General features: G+C 30.9%; 1 protein-coding gene across 1 annotated transcript in view; it reads left to right on the top strand.

Annotated features, from left to right (window-relative positions):
- Positions 1-22,415, top strand: part of LOC148303825 (uncharacterized) — a 78,627-nt gene that overhangs the window by 4,244 nt on the left and 51,968 nt on the right. Inside the window, exon 2 of the mRNA XM_088269349.1 lies at positions 6,022-6,233. Within this exon, the coding sequence (XP_088125475.1) occupies positions 6,216-6,233 (18 nt within the window). The 5' untranslated portion in view covers positions 6,022-6,215. The remainder of the gene's footprint in view (positions 1-6,021; positions 6,234-22,415) is intronic.

The raw sequence follows: 22,415 nt of genomic DNA, 5'->3' as shown, positions 1-22,415 counted from the left end.
CTAAGTAATTATCACTAAAATACCATCGATCATCACTATTTTACTCAAATAATCTTATACGTAGTCCAAGAAAGTAAAAATAAATACTAGTTTTGAGAGTTTGGAGTTTATTTCAACGAGCAAACATTAATTTATGAGTAAATACAACTTTGAAGAAACTTTTCGACTCAAGCAAGTACAACTTGACTGTAGTACTAACATTATACATATCTTTCATAAATATACTTCTTTAACGGTCAAAAGATTTTCAAAATTTATTTATTCGAAAATAAGTAAATAACAATTTTCGATATTTATTAATTTGGCGTTTAATTTATAGAACTGAATTTTAATTTACGTATTGATGAGTATAAAATATGATTCTAAGTTATATTTTATTAAAAAAAACACATAAATTTTTTTATTTTGACAATTGTTTCGCTTAGTTATGACATTTTCAAACGAATGTGAAGACCAAATAGACTGACAGTCCTTATGTAGCTCTACAATTCTAGGTACTTAAGTGATAGTTTTAACATGTGCAGTAATAATTTATAAGACACAACAATAGTTAATGGGGGATGTAGGTACGTTAATTTATATTTATTTTCTGGGAAAGGAAGAATCTATTGACATGGCAATTTGTGAGAGAATTAATGTTTTTGAACTAAGTACAATTGTTTGTAATATTATTTTTATAAATATATTTGTAGACATAATTGTATTAAAAATTTAAACTTTATCAATACCGCATCATGCAAGCGTTTGCATTGAGAGAGAAGATGTAAAACAACAGTATATTTAAATATGTTTAGCAGTGGTGAAGATATTTGGTTGGTTTGTTCATTAATAATTTAAAAATTGGAATTGTTTAAATACTTACTAATTTTTAATTGTTCAAATATTTTCATTTTTCGACCTTTGTTTTCAATATGTAATGGATTAGGTTTACTTGAGAGACGAATTTTTTGGTTATTTTCATTCAAGTGATTGGTAAATTGTCATAATATTATTTTACGTGTTTTTTTAATAAAAAACAACTTAGTAGACTCAAAAATCTTTGTTTCATTTAAAAATTAATACATAAACATAAAAACGACGATATAAGAAAGGAATGTAAGGCTGAACGAGGAATAATTGAAAAGATTAGGAAGAGTTCTTTGCGGTGGTATGGACATGTGGAGCGAATGAATAACGAGAGAATGACTAAGAAAATATATGTGGCGAATGTGAGAGGGAAAACACGACGAGGACGGCTGAAAAAGACTTGGCACGATCAGACCTATCAGAACCTAAAATCTGGTGGTGTCAAAAGTCTGCGTAATCGGAGGGGAGTAATGTATGAATAGATGTATGGTTGTGAAGGAGGCGAGGAGTGTATATCATGACAGAAGAGTGCGGCGTTCCATCCTTTCTGCCTACCCCTGCTGGGAAAGGCAGCGTGATAGTAGGAGTAGTAATGCATAAACATATTTTCTTTTTATCGATATAAATTTCTCTCTTTGAACCCACACACTTCATATTACATACATATTGCATTCCATCGATCGAGTGATCCTTTGACTCCCTGTCAGGCTTTGATGTAAAATAATATAAATGTTAAGTACGTTACGTACAGTCATTTTAAGGGAAATATTTTCATTTATTATTTGCCTTAATTTTTCTGATTACGCTCTAATCATTTACGAGTATACAATAAGTTCCTTAAAAATTTTCATTTTCAATTATTTTCGTGAATCGAATTTCAAAAGAGTTCTACTTTTAGAAACCTATCATTTTTCTTTACCAAGTTATTGATATTTAGAATTCAAAGAAATTGTGAAGTAGGACGATATTTCTTTTTTTAATGTAATTCTTTTTGTTCATGAAATCTGATCCAGGATAAAAAAATACTGTACATTTTTTATGTAAATTTTAAAAATAAACCTTTTGAACATAAAAGTATTAAATTTTTTTATTTATATATGTAAATACTAAGTTAAAAATAAAACATTGGCTTAGAATGAACACTTAATGAATAAATAAAAATGCACTTTTGTCGGTTTACAATACATAAATCATAAATGATTTGATATTAATAAATTATTATATATTTAAAAAAATACATATTAAAATAATTTTCTTTACCTCTATTTTTTGGTCAAATTTTATAATGTTCACAAAATCGTTACGATAAAGATACATTAAAATTGATTCTTAAACCTTTAACATCGTTTTAAAAAATGTCAAATCAATTGTTGGCAATCAGAGAATCAGTGTTAGCATACTAGAGCAAATCAGTATTTTTTCAGGAATATGATAATTTTTCTTAAATGTTAGTATGCAAGTCATTGTTTTATTATTTGATATTCAAACTGCAAGCAAGATTCTAAAATAAGGCCTCTACAGGTTATTACTTTAAAAAAATAGCTATGTGATTTTGTTTTCATATGGTTGACGGTATTGGTTGTATAGGAAACGTTAATATATTGGTTCTATTATTTTTTGACATCTCATCAAAGATGAAGAAGAATATGGAAGTCTGGGCATTTACGAGTTTAAGTGATCACTTTACACACGTGTAACATTCACCGATTCTACCCATTATTGACAACCACATTACTCAAATCCTTGGAAGTTCTATAAATATGAACCAATTTAGAAACCTTGTTCTTGAATAACTAGAACTTCACTAGAGAAATCTATTGGTGAGATGGAAAGAAGCTTTTTACTAAGCAGAAACTCTTATATTAGTATGTGAGGTCTGAATCCTGGATTATAATCACACACATGAGAAACGCCAGAAAATGCCATTTTCATTTTTATTATTTAGGCTTATAATTTGACCAGATAATTTATTTACAACATTTTGTGTGTGTCCAAATACTTGTTCACAAAATCTGGATTATCTCCAATTACAGGAGTTATTTTCATATTATTTTTGATGAGAAGTAAAAAAAAAAAACTCATGTTATTGGTTCTCTTAAGTTTTTATTTAGCCTAAAAGACCAAAGCATCTGATCATCAACGAAGATACCCAATTCGGCATTTTTTTCTTAAATTACATTTTTTTTTACCACAGAGGTGTTTGGAGTTTACCAACTGACAAGTATAATTAAAATTAAGGCGTGTTTCTGTCAAAGCCGATTCTCGCTTACTCTTTGAAAAGAAACTTACAATACAATTATTCTCAATACATATCACGATATTTTGTCTTTCTTTGAGATAAAGTCAGGGGGTGAAGCTTATACAATTTGGATTAGTAAAATACTTACCTCCTTCGTTCTATTACTTCTTAATGGAGTACTAACTCGCTTAGGTACAAAACCCTTCCTAAAGTGAAATGCTAACGACCTCGGAGTTACGCGTACTTGTATAGAAAACCGCCCACGACATGTATTTTGAATTGTGATCAGGAATACTAGATAATTTAATTATTATGCCTTAGTGAGAAATAATTGGATCTCAATTTAAATTAATACATGAATATGTATATATATATATATATATATGTATATATATATATATATATATATATATATATATATATATATATATATATATATATATATATATAAATATATATATACACACATGTGTGAATGTGTTTGTGTGGGATAGTATTATTCCAGGTTAAAAATAAATAAAAAACATTGCTTCTTGCTCCGATTTTTTAAAAATACAATTACAAAGGCCCAAGAAAATTACTTCAATTTTTGTATGAAAAGTTTGGTCAAGTGTATTTAGTTTTAAAACGTTAAAAAAAATATTCCTTAGGTGCTTAAAGCTTGTAAATGTTTATCGATGATTTTTGAAAGGTTAAAGTAACGTTTTAAAAATTAATTTGAGTTTTGTTTATTTATTATAAAGTATTAACAAAGAACCAAGGAAGTTTTTGTTGATCGAAAAACTGGCACAGAAACGTGCTTTTGAAAATGGGTTCACAGATTTTTTTAATGCTTTTAACTGAATGTCTTTTTTATTACTTTTAAATAAAATAATAAATTATAAAGTGGGCTTTTATGAAATGGAAGCACCAAATAATATATTTGATCAAAGTTGTATCCATTATAAAGAAAAAGTATGGTTATTTTGAAACGAAATGAATACGTGGTTAAAAATATATATTTTCATTAAAGTAAATCAACGGATATTGTTTATGAATTACAAACTGTTAATCGTATTTTTAGAGGAATTTAAAAACCATTTTTAAAGTGTTGTAAAAAAGGTTTATTAAAATAAAAATGAAAAATTATATCTTTATTGTTTCAATAAAATACATTTATATTTCTATGACTAACAATGGCGTTGTTTTAAAGCAATTTTCTGATAATATTAAAATTTATATCTTTCTACCGGAAAACACAAAGCAGATTTAAAAAAAATCTGAAATCCGTTGTATTATTTCGAGATTTGTGTATTTTTAAATTAAATAAACCTCTAATCGTTATATGAAAAGAAGACAAATAATTTGCTAAGTCAAACAACTAATTATTAAAAGTAATTTTTAGTTGTTATTTTATTTGAATCGTCATTTTATGTTTATAGCTATCCACTCATATTACTAATTATCAAAATTTTACGACATTGCAAATTTTTTAATGTTATGAAAACCAAGTATGACATAACGGGTTTATAAGGTGGGTACTTTTAGAATGACAGACAGGTAGCGTTAATGCGTACATCATTCAAAAAAGAAGTTTAAAATGTTTCACAAGGAAAAAATTCTTTAAAATTTTTCTCATTTTAAGAAATAGGATACTTTAAATAACAATAATAAAAACTGTCCATTTTTCCCGAGGCTTTTAAAATTTAATATTTGAATTCTATGAAAAAGAGAAAATATACCAATAGAGACATTAAGAACGAAATGATTTTTTTCTCAATGTTGTACAAATAATAATTTCATTAATTGATTCGGCAGTGACTTTGTGGTATTAAAATGTTTTTTATTAACGCATTATTTATAAAAAAAACTGTTGTGACACGTGTTTTGACGCATTCAAAATCATTATTAAACACCATTTGAAGGAACTATAGTATTTCTTACTCACTGTTCCGACTGTTAAAAAAAATGGAACAGCTCCAACCTCCTCGTCATCCTTCAACGTCCTAAGGGCCCAACTCTCAAATGTAGATCTCTATAATGGTTTTAAATAGTAATGTTGAATACATTGAAACACTTGTCACAACAAAGTCATAATTTTAAATAATAAGTCATTTTGATTGGTGTAGTGGGGCCGTGACTGTATGTCATATTTTCAAGTCGGATTATGTTATTTTCAAGCGCCATTTTTATTCAATGCCAGTGCATAGCTCTGTTCGTCTATATATTTATATATACACACACACATATTTAAATAGTTAAAGGTTTTATATTTCCTTTGTTGAAAAATGTTCAAACGTGAATATATTAGGAATGGAAAGGTATTAACATCATGCAAAGTGACCAGCACCCAGTCCCATTGGGAACATCCCTTAGAATACATGAAAGGTAATTAGCAAACTTAGGCTGTTAAATATTCCTTTAAAGTTGTTTAGATAGTTACAGGAGAAATTTTAGATGGGCTACATGAGCCAACTATTGATTTTAAATGTAACCTATTCAAATTTACTCATTTTATACTAGCTTGGATCAAGTTTCTCAGTAAGGTTTTCTATAAGCAGTTAAATACGTGTTGTGTGTTTATATATCCATTAATTTAGAAAATATCAAAATTATTACAATATATGTAATTCCGATACAATGTTTTTTCAAACATAGCATTTGGTGTCTACTATATACATAAATAGCTGACATAATTATGTATGAAGATTATTAATTATTAAATCGTTATAATGCAAAGTTGTTCTATAAAATCTCAATCACTATACCTGTGAATATAAATAGCTACATATAATTCACGTATTCACACAAGATTTTTTTTATTAATTCGAACAAATCATTGCCTGGTAAGAAATAACCCGGGTAGCAACATTAAAAATTTAAATTATTACGATTTTGTTTTTCAAATTATGCCTTAAATTTAAATGATTAAGTACCTTTTTATATTCTTTTTTCAGAACTGATTTTGACTCTCTAGAAGTTTTTTATCATCCGGTTTTATATTACCATTTCAATCTTGTTTATTTTTACTAAGTGACAAGTGATCGGAAATGAAAATTGAGTTCGAATATTGAAACTGAAGTGATAATGTGAAAAAAGTAATTTGAGTATATTGTGCGAAAAATTTACTTTTCCTAAAAAATATCACAAGATGGAAGAACTCAGTGTGGTAAGTAAAATATATTTATTGTTATAAAAAATATTAATCTAAATATTTAATTGGAATTCTGATTTTCTGCAGAATGTTATTAAATAATTTATTTTAAATACTTACTTATTTATGCAAAAATATGTTTAATTATGTGGCATGTTTATTTTTATTATTTCTCTCTAGTAATTTAAATAAGTATTTTATTTATATAACTAGCTTTTCCCGACCACGCATTGACTTGGCTCAGTCTGGTTAAATAGAAATGAAAGGAAATAGAAATCAGATATTCCTAATTTGTTTATATTTACAATGGTTGTGAGGCAATGAAAAAATTAAATTCTAAGAAACAAAATGTAATCGAAAACATTGAAAATTTTGAGAGACAAAACCTGAGAAGCATGTTGTTCGTCATGGGCAATGTTTAGTACTGCGTGTATCGTTTAAACGTTCAACAGATGGCCGTTGCTACAAAAAAATGTAATTTTATTTGTCCATGGTAAAAACACATATCACATAAAAACCCGGGCGTATTTAAATGCAAAGTTGTATCTAAATTTCATAGCAATCAAAGAGTGTTTGAGGAGATTTGAGATTTCGAACAAACGAATATATACATTTTTATTTATAAACATTAAGTGGTAGAGAGTCTATGAGATATGACGAACACCAGGATAAGAGAAATATGTAAAATCAAAGATGCCATTAGGTGGACAATGGTATGCGCATGTGAGGAGAATGGAACCATCCAGACTCCCAAAACCAGGCAGACTACCAAAGAGAAAGATTGACAGTTGGAGAGAATTGACATCGCAGAAGGCTAATCCCTTTTATAAACAGGCCAAAAGGCCTACACTCAGAAGAAAAAGAAGAAGAATTGATACCTAGTCAAGGGATATTTTGAATTCTCTTATATGTACATAAAATTTTAAAAGGTTCTGCAACCATCTAGAACACAGTTTCCCAGATATTTTCGCCTCACAGATAACTTGTCTATTTTTACGTACACCTGCCTTCCAAATATTTACAGAATGGAGTGTCTTACTTAAAGTGATATAATGATATGTTAATATGTAATTTCTCTTGTTGAGTAACCAGCCAGGTATATTAAATAGCTACTGGGAACTAAATGCCTATGAAGGCGGGATAATGACGTATATTTTTTTAAGTATTTTTCATGAATAGTTGTAGTAGGTTGATTTAAGATTATAAGCATATTTTTGTTGTTTTAAATATTGCCAAAATGTGCGAAGGGTTAAAAAAAAACACATAAACATGTTATCACACATTTGCAGTACGTTTTTCATCCATTTTGTAATAGTTGTATGTTGTGAAATATGACAGTTATTAGTCGTAAATTTTAGACTACCTAAAGGTTAAAAGACGAATAATCAATTTGTATTTTAACATCTTAACGTCAGGGGTGTGAATAGAAATTTAAAAAAAAATTGAAATTGGTCACGTATTGGGTAAATAAGAGATAAAAAAAATATTGTATTTAATATACACGAGTTGTGCTTTAGTATTTTGTGATTAATCAAAATATTATATTCTTTCACAAGTTTTCTCTCAAAAAAGTTTTTGTTATAAAAAATTAAATATTGTTTCGCCAATATTTTAATGACAGCATTATGCAAAAACTGTTCAGTTTGTATTTTTACTCGTTGATGACAACATCTGTCATTCACGAAACTAGTCGTGTTTATACTAAAAAATTAAAAAGTGCCGTGTACAGGTTTTTTTGTTTTTGTATTTAAATCATTAATATTGATTGCTGTTAAAAAATATACGATTCGGATTTTTGGAGATTTTGGTAAACGACATCGAATGAAAGGCTGATGTCCTGGCTAAGATATCGCTCACTCCTTTCAACAACGTTTTTAAAGTTTAAAAATATAATGAAATGTATTAAAAACAAATATCAAGCCACTTATTGAACTTTTTACTGTGCAACAGATATTTTTAGGTAAAACCTGAATGTTTTTTCTCCATTGAAAAAATAATCGGAATATTTAAAAAAAATAATTAAACCATACCTTTTCTTCAAAATGCAAAAACAACACTTTCTGCCCTGTAGCGGGTGGATATCAAGTTAAAATTTGCCGCTTTTGATGGGATATAGTACATTTTTTGGGCCTTCCGAAAACATGCACAACTGAAAATTGACGGTTTTTGATATATGACGTTGTTGAAAGGAGTGAGCGATATATATAAGAGATAGTTTCAGAATAAGAAGAGTTAGGGGATATGAAATCATCAGGAGAGGATGGAGAAGCTTTCTTCAGAATAATTATCAACGTTGGGGGGACCTGATACTGGAAGAAGAATAATAATGAAAAAAAAACATTTCACAATATTTAATAAATATTTATTCAAACGATTAGTACGGTTATCATTATCAATTTAAGCAGACACAAGTTTAAAATGAAAAATTATACTATTTTTTTTTTAAATTTAAAAGTTTAAAGAAAAAAACAAAGAGTAAACAAACCATCCGTAACCCGCAGCATCCCCATAAGAGTAAGCAGAGAGAATAGAATGCCACACCGATCTGTCTTCGCCTCTTCTACATTCATACATTTTCTCATAAATAAAAGCCAATTATTCTGAGTACTAAAAACAAGAAATTAACATATTGAAAATAAGTGATATAAAGAATTTTGAAATACTAAATGTTTAGGTTTGGAATTTGATCGTACTTTGTTAATATGGTAACTGAGCTTTTAAGTGGAGAACACATTAACACGTTAGTTATTGTAATATGTTCATTCGGTAGAATTCTGTGTGGATCAATGATGGGCTTAAAGGCTTAAGTTTTAGTGAAATTTTGTGTTTACATATTAAATGTTAAAATCAAACACTGATTTTTCAAGTCTACTAAATTATATTTTGTTGATAAAAAAACACTCAAAAACACAATTAATGACAATTGTTTCGCATTGTTATGGCATTTTCAAACTAATTAAATGGACTGATGTTTCTTCAACGGCTATGCAATTCAAAGTACTTAAGTAATAGTTTTCACATGTGCAGTAACAGTTCACGGGAGACAACATTAGTTAATGGGGTATGAAGGTACGTGTACCAGTACTTGTTTCAATTTTTTGGAAAATGAAGAATCTGTTGACATGAAATTGAGGGACAATTAATGATCAAAAAGCTTTAGACAAATGTTGATAATATTATAATAGGTTAAGTGTTATTTGACTCCAATTTTTATTGGAGTCAATAATATAAATAAAATGTGGCTAATGAGTTAATGTTACTTTTTTTATTGATTGATTTGGCGTTTAATTTGTAGAACTCCATTTTAATTTATGTTACTTATAACCCTTATCCGCACCAAATGGTGCATAGGGCACTGCATCGAATTGACACAGTGTTATATTGATCATTACTTACATGAAGGCAAGGTGATCACTCTTGCGCTTCATGAACCAGTCCAGGGTAATATTAAATAAATATTACAGTGTTAAATCACAAATATTTATTTTCACCCCCCCCTGAGAATCGAACCCGGGACCTCCAGCACGGTAGCTAAACACGCTGACTATTACACCACAGAGGCGGACAATTTAATTTATGTATTAATTTTAAATCAAATACAGATTTTTCGAGTCTTCTATGATGTATTTTATTAACAAAAACACATAAAAATTTATATTGTGACAATTGTTTCGCCTTGTTAAGGCATTATCAAACAAATGTGAAGATCAAATGGACTACGGTCTTTATGTAGCTATACAATTCTAAGTGACAGTTTTAACACATGCAGCAATATTTTATGGGACACATTTTTATGTGTTTTTGTTAGTAAAATACAACATAGTTGACTCAAAAAAATTCTGTGTTTGATTTAAAATTAATACAAAATTTACTTTTTCTGTTACATTGAGTGGTGTTGCTTGTTCTCAGTTTGTATCTCTTCATATTATTTTTTGACATCTCATCAAAGATGAAGAAGAATATGGAAGTCTGGGCATTTACGGGGCTGACGACCGTCATAGGCTGGTTTAAGTGATCACTTTACACATGTGTAACATTCACCAATTCTACCCATTATTGACAACCACACTACTCAAATTCTTGGAAGTTCTATATATATGAACCAATTTAGAAACCTTGTTCTTGAATCACTAGAACTTCACTAGAGACATCTATTAGTGAGATGTAAAGAAGCTTTTTACTAAGCAGTAAAAAGCTTCTTTACATCTCTCTTATATTAGTATGTGAGGTCCGAATCCTGGATTATAATCACACCCATGAGAAACGCCAGAAAACACCATTTTAATTTTTATTATTTATTTGTGAACAAGTATTTGGACACACTCAAAATGTTGTATCTCTTCAATAGAAGGAAGAAGAACAAGAAGAATACTTCTACGAATTACCATTGAAATTGGATTTGATGTTGATATCATGTTTAATGGAACTCCAACTTACAGTAGCTTCTGACTCTAGATGTAACTCGCATCCCTGCTGAATATACGAACGTAAGTTGAAATACATGGTTGCTTAAAGCGGTGAAATGGGCCACGTAAAGCTCCCGCACAAAATATGTATTGTACCCATCTTACGAATGAAAAACGTAATAATGACATTATAAATCACGTTCTCTTGAATGCCTTATGAAACGATAAACGAGGGTAAATAATTTCCCGAAAAGAAAAATAACTTAGGTTTTTTTAAACATTAATTTCGTTTTTAATGGGTACAATATTTTCGTTATTAATTGACACCGCTTTAAAAATACTATTTAGGGGATTATTATAATTAATAAAGTAATTTTTCATGATTTATATGATCGGGTGTATCTTACGACTTGGTATTAATTGGCGTTTTTTAAAAAACAAGGCATAAAGTGTAAAAATACACAAGGGTGTATAAAGACTGGGCCAGATATTAGATTGTGCTGAAAAACGATGTATGTTTTCCATTTTATATCATACCCTTACCCTTTTACTCCCACCCTTACACACACACCCACCCACTTACACACATATACACTCACACACCCACCCTTTCTTCTCTTTTTGTCTCTTAACGTACCACAGCATTCATAACATATATATGTGGAATTATTCAATTGGCTTTATCATTATCAATCTAACTTTTTTTATAAATATTTTTGTGTACAAGCTGTATAATTTCCAAATATATAAAATAAAATCGATAATAAAGTGGATTTAAGATGTATCAAGTCAATTGAGATTCCCATAATATTTATCTTAGGTCCTAACCTAATGTATGGAAGCATGGAGTTAGCAAAAGAAAGATGAAAGAGACTGAATGCAGTCGGAATGCTTCTCTCGGATAAATGTGCAGCAAAACTTTGTACGACAGATGTTCGTATGGTGATATAAGGAAACAATGCAAGTTTAAAAGGCGTGTTGAGATGGTTAGGGCATGTGAATCGAATGAGCGAAGAAAGAACAATAAAACATAATTTTGAGGCAAATGTGTTTGGCAACAGAAGCAGAGAACTACCGAGGAAAAGTTGGTATGATCAAGTATTTCAAATACTTAGAAAGTGATCAGGTCAGGAGTTGAGATTTATGGAGGCGAAGATTGTTTGCAAAGACAGATTGATGTAGCATTCTCTCTGCCTACCTCTGCGGCGAAACGACCTGATGGTTAGTTAGTTCGTGAGATAGATATTATATCATTTAATTAATTTAAGCAAAAAATATGGTACAATATATATTTTTACAAACGTAAAAAAATTGATTTCTTCTTCTCATCCTGTCGCTCATTAAAAACATTATTAAAAAGGAAGCCTTTTTTACAAAAGAAAATAAAAACCCAGATTTTCTTTAATTCAAGTCAAAATACGAAATTTCATCAAATCTTTTCTTTTCAAAATAATTTATGGAGACTTTGTTAAAATTATTCATTCACAGAAATTAAAAATCTCCTTTCGAATATTTGAAAACAATTCGTTTTATCACTACCTCAAATATTTCGGAACGAAGCTGTCAAATAATTTCAAAAAATAAAAATAAATCTTTGTATAAAGTTGATTGCTTATTTTCTGACAGCAGATAATAAATAACCATATTTCTTTTTATCAATTTACGGTATGAACGCCAAAATTTAGATAACATTTTTCCTTCAAATATTTTCAACGGATTTTTTCTACTTCAATATTCAAAATAAACGATTTTTTTAAGGGTATTAGCCTGAAATATTTTGATTATTATTGCTTTATAGTTATAATATAAATAAATAAAACCCTTATCCAAATCCAATATATATATATATATATATATATATATATATATATATATATATATATATATATATATATATATATATATATATATATATATATATATATATATATATATATATATATATATATATATATATATATATATATATATATATATATTGCTTTATAGTTAAGAAGTGATAAATTCCAGATATCAATAAGGTCCGCGAAATAATTGCCAAGGTTTTGCATTCGGTGTTTAGGAGTATTGGATCCAGACACTGTCAACAGACTAGTTCCTACTAAGTGTTTTTTTATATTTAATTATTGCTCATTTTACGTTGATAAATACTTTCAATGGAGCTACAAACTTGTCGTGACACATAAATTCTGTAAACCTAATAAATTTTAAACTTTGACCTCATTTACAGTTAAATTATCGAGTGTACAACGTAAGGCTCTGTGGCGTACTACATATTCACTCGACTGCGAGACTGGTGTCGTGGGTTCAATTCCCGCCGGTTGCAAAATAAAATTAAAAATGACAAATTTGAAATTTGTCTAGGTTCTAGGTGTTCGTGATATTTTTCTCTCGTGTTTCTTCTCTTCCGTTTCAATTCAGCTGAGGGTTTGTAATTTAATTGTAACAATCTATTTACGTTCAGTGTTTCCTTAAAACATGTTTAGGTAATCTGATCTCTTAAATGGGGCAGAGCAATTTATTTAGCTATACCTAACCCTTATAACTGTAGAAAAGTAAAGTAAGAATATTTGAACGAAGTGCTGATTTAATTAAACCGGTTAATATATTGAATGTGACAGATGTCTTGCCTTGTAAGGAAATTTTCAAATTAGCATAGCATCGCATAGTACATTCATATACAGGGTGGCGCAATGGATATTGAATGTTTTTAGAGTATTTTTATGGATATACGAATGAAACGACCAAGGTCAAAGCATATTGACATCTCAACAAAGGTTTAGAAGAATATGGATGTAGTTACAGGGATCTGTCATAGGTTGGTTTAAGCGATCACTTTATACACATGTAATATTCGCCATTCTATCTTTGATTGACAATCATACTACAGATTATTATATCGTTAGATTAACATGTCCTATTGTTTTCTCACGTAAATTATTACTACAAATGTTAAAACTATTACTTAAGTACCTAGAATTAGATAGCTATATAAAGACCGTCACTCCATTTCATCTTCACATTCGTTTGAAAAAGTCATAACTAGGCAAAAAAATTGTCCCAATATAAATTTTTACACGTTTTTTAACAATAAAATACAACTTAGCAATCTCAAAAAATCTGTTAGATTTAACGATTAATTTAATAACCATATCCGCTCCCTAGGTGGAGCATATGGAGTCCACAAACTGTCTCCAGGCTTTTCTGTCGGCTGCCAGCTCCCTTGCATCCTCCCAAGTCAGATCCGCGTCGCGAAGTTCTGACGAGAACTGCCGACGAATTGTCAGCAATGGTCGTCCTGGGCGGCGCGAACCTGATGCCTTGTAAAAGAGGCAAGCTTGATTAAGGCTCTCAGGAGGCATGCGGAGTACGTGGCCAAGCCAACTGAATCGCCTTTTTTTGACGACAGTTGTGACCAGGATTTGCTGCGTCCTACGCCTTATCTCTTCATTCCTCACAAAGTCAAACCACCGCACGCCTAAGATTCTCCGCAAACACCTGTTCTCAAAGCTTAGTACAAGGCTGCTTTGGGCCCTTGTAAGGTGCCACGTTTCACAGCCGTATAAGAGAACAGGAGCAATGCAGGCATTGTATAGGCGGCATTTGGTTTTCACCGAGTATAAATCCGATCTCCAGACAGCCTTCATACTGTTGAATGCGGACCCAGCGAGTCCTAATCGCACTCCCAGTTCCTTTTGAAGGCTGCCATTTTCAGTCGCGTACACTCCCAAGTACTTGAAACTCTCGACCCTTTCGATGCGCTGGTTACTCAACGTCAAGGGTTGTTGGGCATCTAGGCATGAGCTGTTGCACAACACATGGGTTTTTGCAACATTTATTGTAAGCCCCATGTGCGTAGAGTACCTATTTACCCTGTCGACGATCAATTGAAGACCCTCGACGGAGTCATCAATTAAAACAGCATCATCTGCGTACTCTAGGTCGCAGAGTTTCCGGGAGGGGGAGATGGATATACCTCGGTCAGATGGTAATGACTTTCGAAGAATGAAATCCATGAGGATGATGAAGAGAAACGGTGCAAGGACGCAGCCTTGTCTGACTCCGGTAGAGACCCCAAACCAATCCGTGACAACATCGTCAACTCTCATTCGACATTCACTATTGAAGTGAAGGGACTTAATTAGCTCCACTAATTTCTCAGGCACCCCATAAGCTTCCAGTACTTTCCAGAGTGTGGGCCTGTGCGGACTATCAAACGCTTTCTCATAGTCTACAAAACACATCGCCAGAGAACTGTTAAATTCCTGGCTCTGCTGTAGAATGTGGCGAATATTATGGATTTGATCCGCACAGGACCTGCCAGGCAGAAACCCTGCCTGGTTTTCTCTGAGCACCTGCATAATGGGGGCTCGGATTCTCTGCAAGATTACGTGGGCAAGCACCTTCACAGGTACGCTGAGTAGCGTAATGCCGCGGTAGTTGTCACAGTTGAGTGGATCACCCTTCTTATGTAACACGGTAATCTCCCCATTTACCCAGTCTCTAGGGCATCGCTCTTCTTCCCACACACTGGACATTAATTGGTGTAAAGGGCCAATAATGCCAGTAACGCTGCATTTCAAGAATTCCGGGTGGATACCATCAACACCAGGGGCAGTCCCATTTTTCAATTTCGACACGGCAGCTATAATTTCTGCCTATGTCGGTGGACCATCAGGTATGGCGACCGCCCGCGGAATGCTTGACGCAGCCTCCGTGGGAATATCGAGGATGATTGGAGGAGGAGGGCGATTCAAGACCCTGTGGAAATGATCACGCCATATTTCCTTTACACGATCCGCGTCAGATTCGGTAACTCCATTTGTGTTTTTCACAGCTCCAGGGGTTACCGAATTCTTTCCGCAGATCTTCCTTGTTATTTGGAATAATTTCCGCGTGTCATTTCCTTGGGCAGCATGTTCCGCCGTTACAATAAGAGAATCGAGATGACGGCGCTTATCGAGTCTGCATGATCGTTTGACTATACGATCTTGGCGCCTGTAGTCATCTCTGAGGGTGTCCAGTTGGTAGGGGTCACTTTCACTGTCCCTCAGTGCTTTTAAGTGAGCGCGCTCAGCCATCTTTCCCCAGGTCTCATCTGACATCCAATGGGGTCTTTCTCCTATCCTGGGGCCAAGAACCTCATTGGCGGAAGAGTTGAGAGCCGATTTGAGACTAGCCCACTGTGCCTCAATCGAGTCAACATTAATGGGCTGAGGATCGGTGTCTTGCTGGACGCGTTGTCCGACCGTTTCCTCGAATCTCAATCTTATTTCGGCACTCTTCAACTTGTCTAAGTTGATTCTCTTCCGCCGAGGACATCTCGGCAGACGTTTGAGCTGCAGACAGATTCTTCCGACGAGTAACTCGTGATCACTATGAATGTCGGCCCCTCTGTAGGACCTGACATCGAGGAGCTCTCGCCGGTTAGCACGTCCATAGAGGATGTGATCTATCTGCGCTCTTGTTCGATTAATACATAACATATATTTAGTTGATAAAGCATTTTATTTAGCAGAGACCCTAATGAAGTATATGTAAGAATCTTCCCGAATTATTTTACATACTTGGAGACGACTCCAAACATGATGATAAATTTTTAATAAGCTTATAATTTGACCAGTTATACTATTTACATGTTATTGAAAAAAAATCATTACACATGTAATGCAGGTATTTAATGCAACATTTGCAGTCGAACATAACGGCTCATAGTTCCAGCAACATAATGATGGCTTAAACTTATTATTATAGCTTATGGTTCTAGCACTACAACGTAACTTTGGGTAACTGATAATCTGACAACGCAAATTTTAATTGACCGGTATGATCATTAGATTTCGCCAGCCCTGATTTTTTCTAATGAAAATATTTTAGGGCTAGGGTTTTCGTTAATGTGCCGCAAATGCTACGAGCTTTAAAAGCCAAAATTACTCAAGAAGCAAAGAAATAAACCTGGAGATGATGCCACGACTTACAGAGTATTTTCAATCAAGACTTCAACGATGTAGTAGTCATTGAGAAAAATAGTAATTTAAAAAAAATAAAAATAAATTAAATTTATGTTTTTTTACTTGATCGCTTAAAAGTAAATTCGTTATTATAATTCAATCTAATAATCTTCAATACCCATTACGCCATCCTGTATACGTTTCTTTGTACTTTCATGTGATTAAATCAACCTTTACTTTTTCGTTTAGGCTCAAATAAATATGAGATTTGAGTTATGTAATGTTTTTTTTAGTGGAACTGCATTTTATATAATAAAACAACTACTTTATAATTTTTTAGACTTTTATTTTATTTCACTTGTGACCAAGTTTTGTTGTTATTTTATTATATCTTGGAAATATCACCTGTTCTATTTTAAAAATGTATACACGTGCAATCAGACCCATTGTGACTGTAAAAGTATTTGCCAAAGAAACTTTGACGGTATAAATCCAATGCATCTCTCGAGACAATTTTTAAGTCAGAACTACGTGAATAAATCAGTCACGAACTTGTCTCAACAAAACCGTGAATCTGAAAGTTTGTTTGAAGACATCAATTTAAGAAGACAAAAAATCCAATAACTTCGTTTTAAAACTTAAGAATTTGGATATTGACTTTTCGTATGGTATTTAGTTTATTAAGAAAAATCTTGTTGTGAGTTACTTAATTAAAAGAAAAACTCTTATTTAGAGTCGAAATTGTATGATAAACTATTTTGTTGTAAATGTTTTATGACTTAACTCAATAATTTTATTATTTTTAATAAACCTTGTACGAATACACGATAAAATAATTTTAATTAAAAGAAAAACTCTTATATAGAGTCTAAATTGTATGAAAAACTATTTTGTTGCAACTGTTTTATGACTTAACTCAATAATTATAATATTTTTAATAAACCTTGTACGAATACACGATAAATTAATTTCACTAACGGAATTTAAATGAATATCACAAAATAACGAAAATTAACAATATTATACTTATAAATAAAGTGCGGGTAAAGGTTAAAGAAAATATTTTCCATATTTTTTCTTTTAATGTTTTCTCTTCATATTTTGAGATTTAAAGTAACTATTTCATAATAGATAGTTATAAAACTCACATTTGGATAATTTAATTTTTATTTATTAACATTCTTAAATATTCAGGTAATAAATATTTTATATCAGACAGACAGAATATTCTGTATAGAAATATAGAAGCCAAGGAAATAAATAATACAAGGTTTATATTGATTGGTTTTCTAATGGGTGCAAATGTCCAGACTCTTGCATTAACTCAAAAACAGTTTCTTATGGGTAAAATACAGTATTGATTCCTGGAAAAATTTTGACCTTCAGAAAGTATTTTAGCTATTCTTTAGAAAATCAAAATAGAATTTGTTCCAAATTTGGTCACTGATATATGATCTCCTACTAGATGTTTATTTGTTGCGAAATGTGAGATATTAGCAATGAAGGCATCGTATAACATCTAAACAAACTTTGTTTTGAACGAATTCATACGTGTCAAATAACGACATTTTTTTGGTAAAATTTAGTACGAGATATTTACTAACATTATTCTTTAAGTTAACAATAATTGTTACTTGATATTGAAAGTAAATTCACTTATCTGTTTAAAAAATATGAAAAATAGCAAATTATAATTTTCATTCGGAAACGAAATACTATTTTAACTTATGAATTATGCTTTCTTTCTGCAGCATCCAAAATTGTATTATTTTGTTTGTCTTTTTAAAGAAAACTATAGGTTTTCACCCAGAACTTTATTTAAAAACAATTGGTTATTTCACCTTTTTATGAGAATTTCCGAAGTTCTCAAAACTAGTATTGTTACCATTAATATACTCAAAAAGCGGTTTTCAAAATTTATTTGACTTTTATATTTAAATCATCATTTTATTTCACAAAGTTAATACCAAATCAATAAATAATATAATGATTTGACATTAGAATTCAAATAAAAAACAATTGTTCGTGAATTAAATTATCTTACAATACATTTCACGAGACAAAGTCCCACAGTTTGAGGTTCAGTGCATTTTCAGGTCATCTGACTGGGTGATCTTATTACAATCCAGTCCCAAAGCAGGTTGTCGCAGAAGTATGCGAAGTTTCTCAACTTCGCGAGAGATATGCAAAGTAAATTTAAGTGCATCGCAGGGCTTATTGTGTTCGGCGAAAGGCAGGAAATTCTACGGGAAGGTGCCGTATTTTTAATGAATCTTGGCAAATAATAAAGCAATCTTCACCTTAAAGCAAAGCATAAAGGAACATAATTTAAAACGTATAAAAAAGTACAAACAGTTTTTGATTTAGTTCCATTTATATTATTTCCATCAAAAAATTCAATTTTATGTCTATCTATCTGATTGAATTTACTTTGACAATTTAAAATTAAAGTGAAAAATAAAAATAAAAATGTTATACTTACTGTACCGTCAAAATTCCAGGAGTGATCAGGTCTTTAAGAACAGTATCCGTCGATGGTTGCTTAGCATTGGAAGGGACAAGGTAGAAAGTGAATTAATTAAAATCCAGGTGTAATTATCTTATTGAAAAACCTTTAAACTGTAAATTATTTTTGTATCTCCTGTATGTTATGTTTATAATCTAATAATTAAAAAAATATTATTGAAAAAAATAAAATAAAATAAAAATTGTATGTTAGTATTCGACACAGGCCATGCCTAAAAAGCCGTAATACGTATAATAAATGTATATATGAAATGAATATGTATATTTGAATGTATCTATGTATTATGAAAAATAAAAAAATAAAAAAAATGTTTTTATGGCTTAGTCAGGTGACATGGAAAAGAAAGAAAATAAAAAACCCATGTCGCTCACTCCTTTCAACAACGATATATATTAAAAATCGTAAATTTTCAGCTGTCCATGTTTTTGGAATGCTTAGAAAATATACTATATCCCAGTAAAAGCGGCATATTTTTAACTTAATACTTACCCATTTTTACCCACTTAATATTTTGTAGAAAAGGTATTGTTTGATTATTTTTTTAATAAACTTATTTATTTTCAAATCTAGAAAAAACAAAAAGATCTGTTGCACAGTAAAAAGTTCAAAAAGTGGCTTGCTATTTATTTTTAATACATTTTAAAATATTTTTAAACTTTAAAAACGATCTGAAAAATCAAGTTATTTGATATATGACGTCGTTGAAAGCAGTGAGCGATATTTCTTAAATGTTTCATTTCACAGTGCATGTTAAAATTGCGGGTGTTGGTTTTACGTTATACAGATGGAGCTGCCATTGTGATAAAAAACTATTTAAAAAAATACATACCACCTGTTACATTTTTATTTACATATGCAAAAAAACCCTCACTTTAGGAAATTTAAGATTTTGAAAAAACGAGTATCTATTCATATTTTTAGTAGAACATATTATTTTTTGACATCTCATCAAAGATTAAGAAGAATATGGAAGTCTGGGCATTTACGGGGCTGACGACCGTCATAGGCTGGTTTAAGTGATCACTTTACACACGTGTAACATTCACCAATTCTACCCATTATTGACAACCACACTACTCAAATTCTTGGAAGTTCTATTTATATGAACCAATTTAGAAACCTTGTTCTTGAATCACTAGAACTTCACTAGAGACATCTATTGGTGAGATGTAAAGAAGCTTTTTATTAAGCAGAAACTCTTATTAGAATAGATTCTTAGATAAGAATATAATATTGATCCCGTTTTTGGTTCGTTTATTGTTCTCAGCTTTCATAAATATCATATTTTAGAATTAATTATAAGTTATAAAAGCATTTTAATGTTCCATTTTCTATTTTTGTCAGTAACCATCAAGTTTATTATTTTAAAAGTATTCAAAATTTACAATCCATTTCTTTCATCCTCCAATTCTGACAAAAAATCTTTCAATACATCACGTGTCAGGATTTTCACGAAAGGCAGAGAGAACTCCAAAAGACCTCGAAGATATTAACGGTTATTCCAGAATTCCTCCTTAATTCATAAGTAATCCTTGATGAATATTTGAAGGCATTCCTGGGTATATTATTAATGAAATATAAGAGCGTACTAGCGTGATTAAAATCGCTGAGGCGGCTATAAAAATGTATTAACTTACATACATAATACGTAGCGTGAAAATTGTTTATTAACTATAAAAATAAAAACATTACTCTTATTTTTTAAATTCTCGTATGTCGAGATATATGTCCGCCTCCGTAGTGTAATGGTCAGCGCGCTCGGCTACAGTTCTGCAGGTCCCGGGTTCAATTCCCAGAGGGGGGTCTAATAAATAAAAGTGATTTTTCCACACCCCAATAGTGCATAGGGCACTGCATTATATAAAGGCAGTGTAATCTTGATCTTAACGATCAACACACAATGGAGAGGTGATCAGCCCTCCGCTTCAGGTACCAGTCCAGGGTAATATTTAATAATTATTAGAGTGAAAAATCATTTATATTTATTTGACATAATATAAGTTGAGCATAATATAAGTTGAGTATAATTGATATATCAAAATAAATAACTCCTACGTGGACAAACACAGATTTGTGTACAAAGATTTGAACACACTCAAAGTATTTGAGTGTGTCAAAATATTGGTTTACAAACCTGGATTTATAGCTTAAATAGCTATGAATATATTAAAGATAAATAGCTCCTATAATCTCCGATTATAGGAGCTATTTTTCACATTATTTTTTGACATCTCACCAATGTCTCTAGTGAAATTTTAGTGATTCAAACACAATGTTTTGGAATTGGATAATATGTAAAGAATTTCAAGAATTTGAGTAGTGTGGTTGTCACTCATGGGTAGAATTAGTGAATGTTATGCCTATGACGGTCGTAAGCCCCGTAAATGCCCAGACTTTCATATTCTTTTTCATTTAAGTTGAGAGGTCAAAAAATAATATAAATAATAACTCTTATAATTCGAGATAATCAAGATTTGCGAACAAGTATTTGGACCCACTCAAAATGTTGTTAGTATAATAAAAATATTAATATAAATAATTTCTTAGTGGTAAAATTCAAATTTGTCAACAAAGATTTGGACACACTCAAAATATTAACAAATATTTTAGAAGAAAAATCGTATAATTTATTTTATTTTTACAGTTGATATGTTTTCCTTATTTTATGAAATCGTTTGATGAGAAATGGGTTTCGTAAAAGGTACAACCTCATATAACATGTATATTATACGAGGATTAAACCCTAGTCAAGCTCCATTAAAACGCAAATGGATATACAATAGTAAACCTCATGTTCTATTGGAAAGAACAGCCATAAATTTCAATTCGGTAACATGTTAATATATGTGTGTATTTGTGTTGTTACTGGGTTTACGGGATGAAATGCGATTACAGCAATAAATGTGTTATATTGTCGGCAATGTGAATACTCGAGGTAAATCTCAGGGGTGTATAAAATACTCTAAGGGTAAAATAATGTTATCACGTTGGCTGGAGGATACTGCTGAATAGATGATTGTCCGAAAGACACTAACCCCAAAGAAAATTATGAAAAGCTTTTTTTCTTAATCAATTTTTAACTTTAATATAATTAAAAATATTACAAACATCTATTTAAAACAAAAAATAAATTATTCGTTACCTCCAAGACGCAAATATTTTATGAATCCATAGAATATGCATCGATTTGATGCAGTTCATGCGCATCGTGCATAGGTTGAAGAGAATGACATACGATCGAGAAGTAATTTAATATGTCGGTACCTACAAATAGTAATGTACCATAATAGTAGCATACGATATGAAAGTATTT

This window comes from Brachycentrus maculatus, unplaced genomic scaffold (genome assembly GCF_059751285.1).
Source record: "Brachycentrus maculatus isolate JH-2025_06_01 unplaced genomic scaffold, ASM5975128v1 h1tg000345l, whole genome shotgun sequence".
Classification (NCBI taxonomy): Eukaryota; Metazoa; Arthropoda; class Insecta; order Trichoptera; family Brachycentridae; genus Brachycentrus; species Brachycentrus maculatus.
This window is presented reverse-complemented; position numbering and strand designations above follow the sequence as displayed.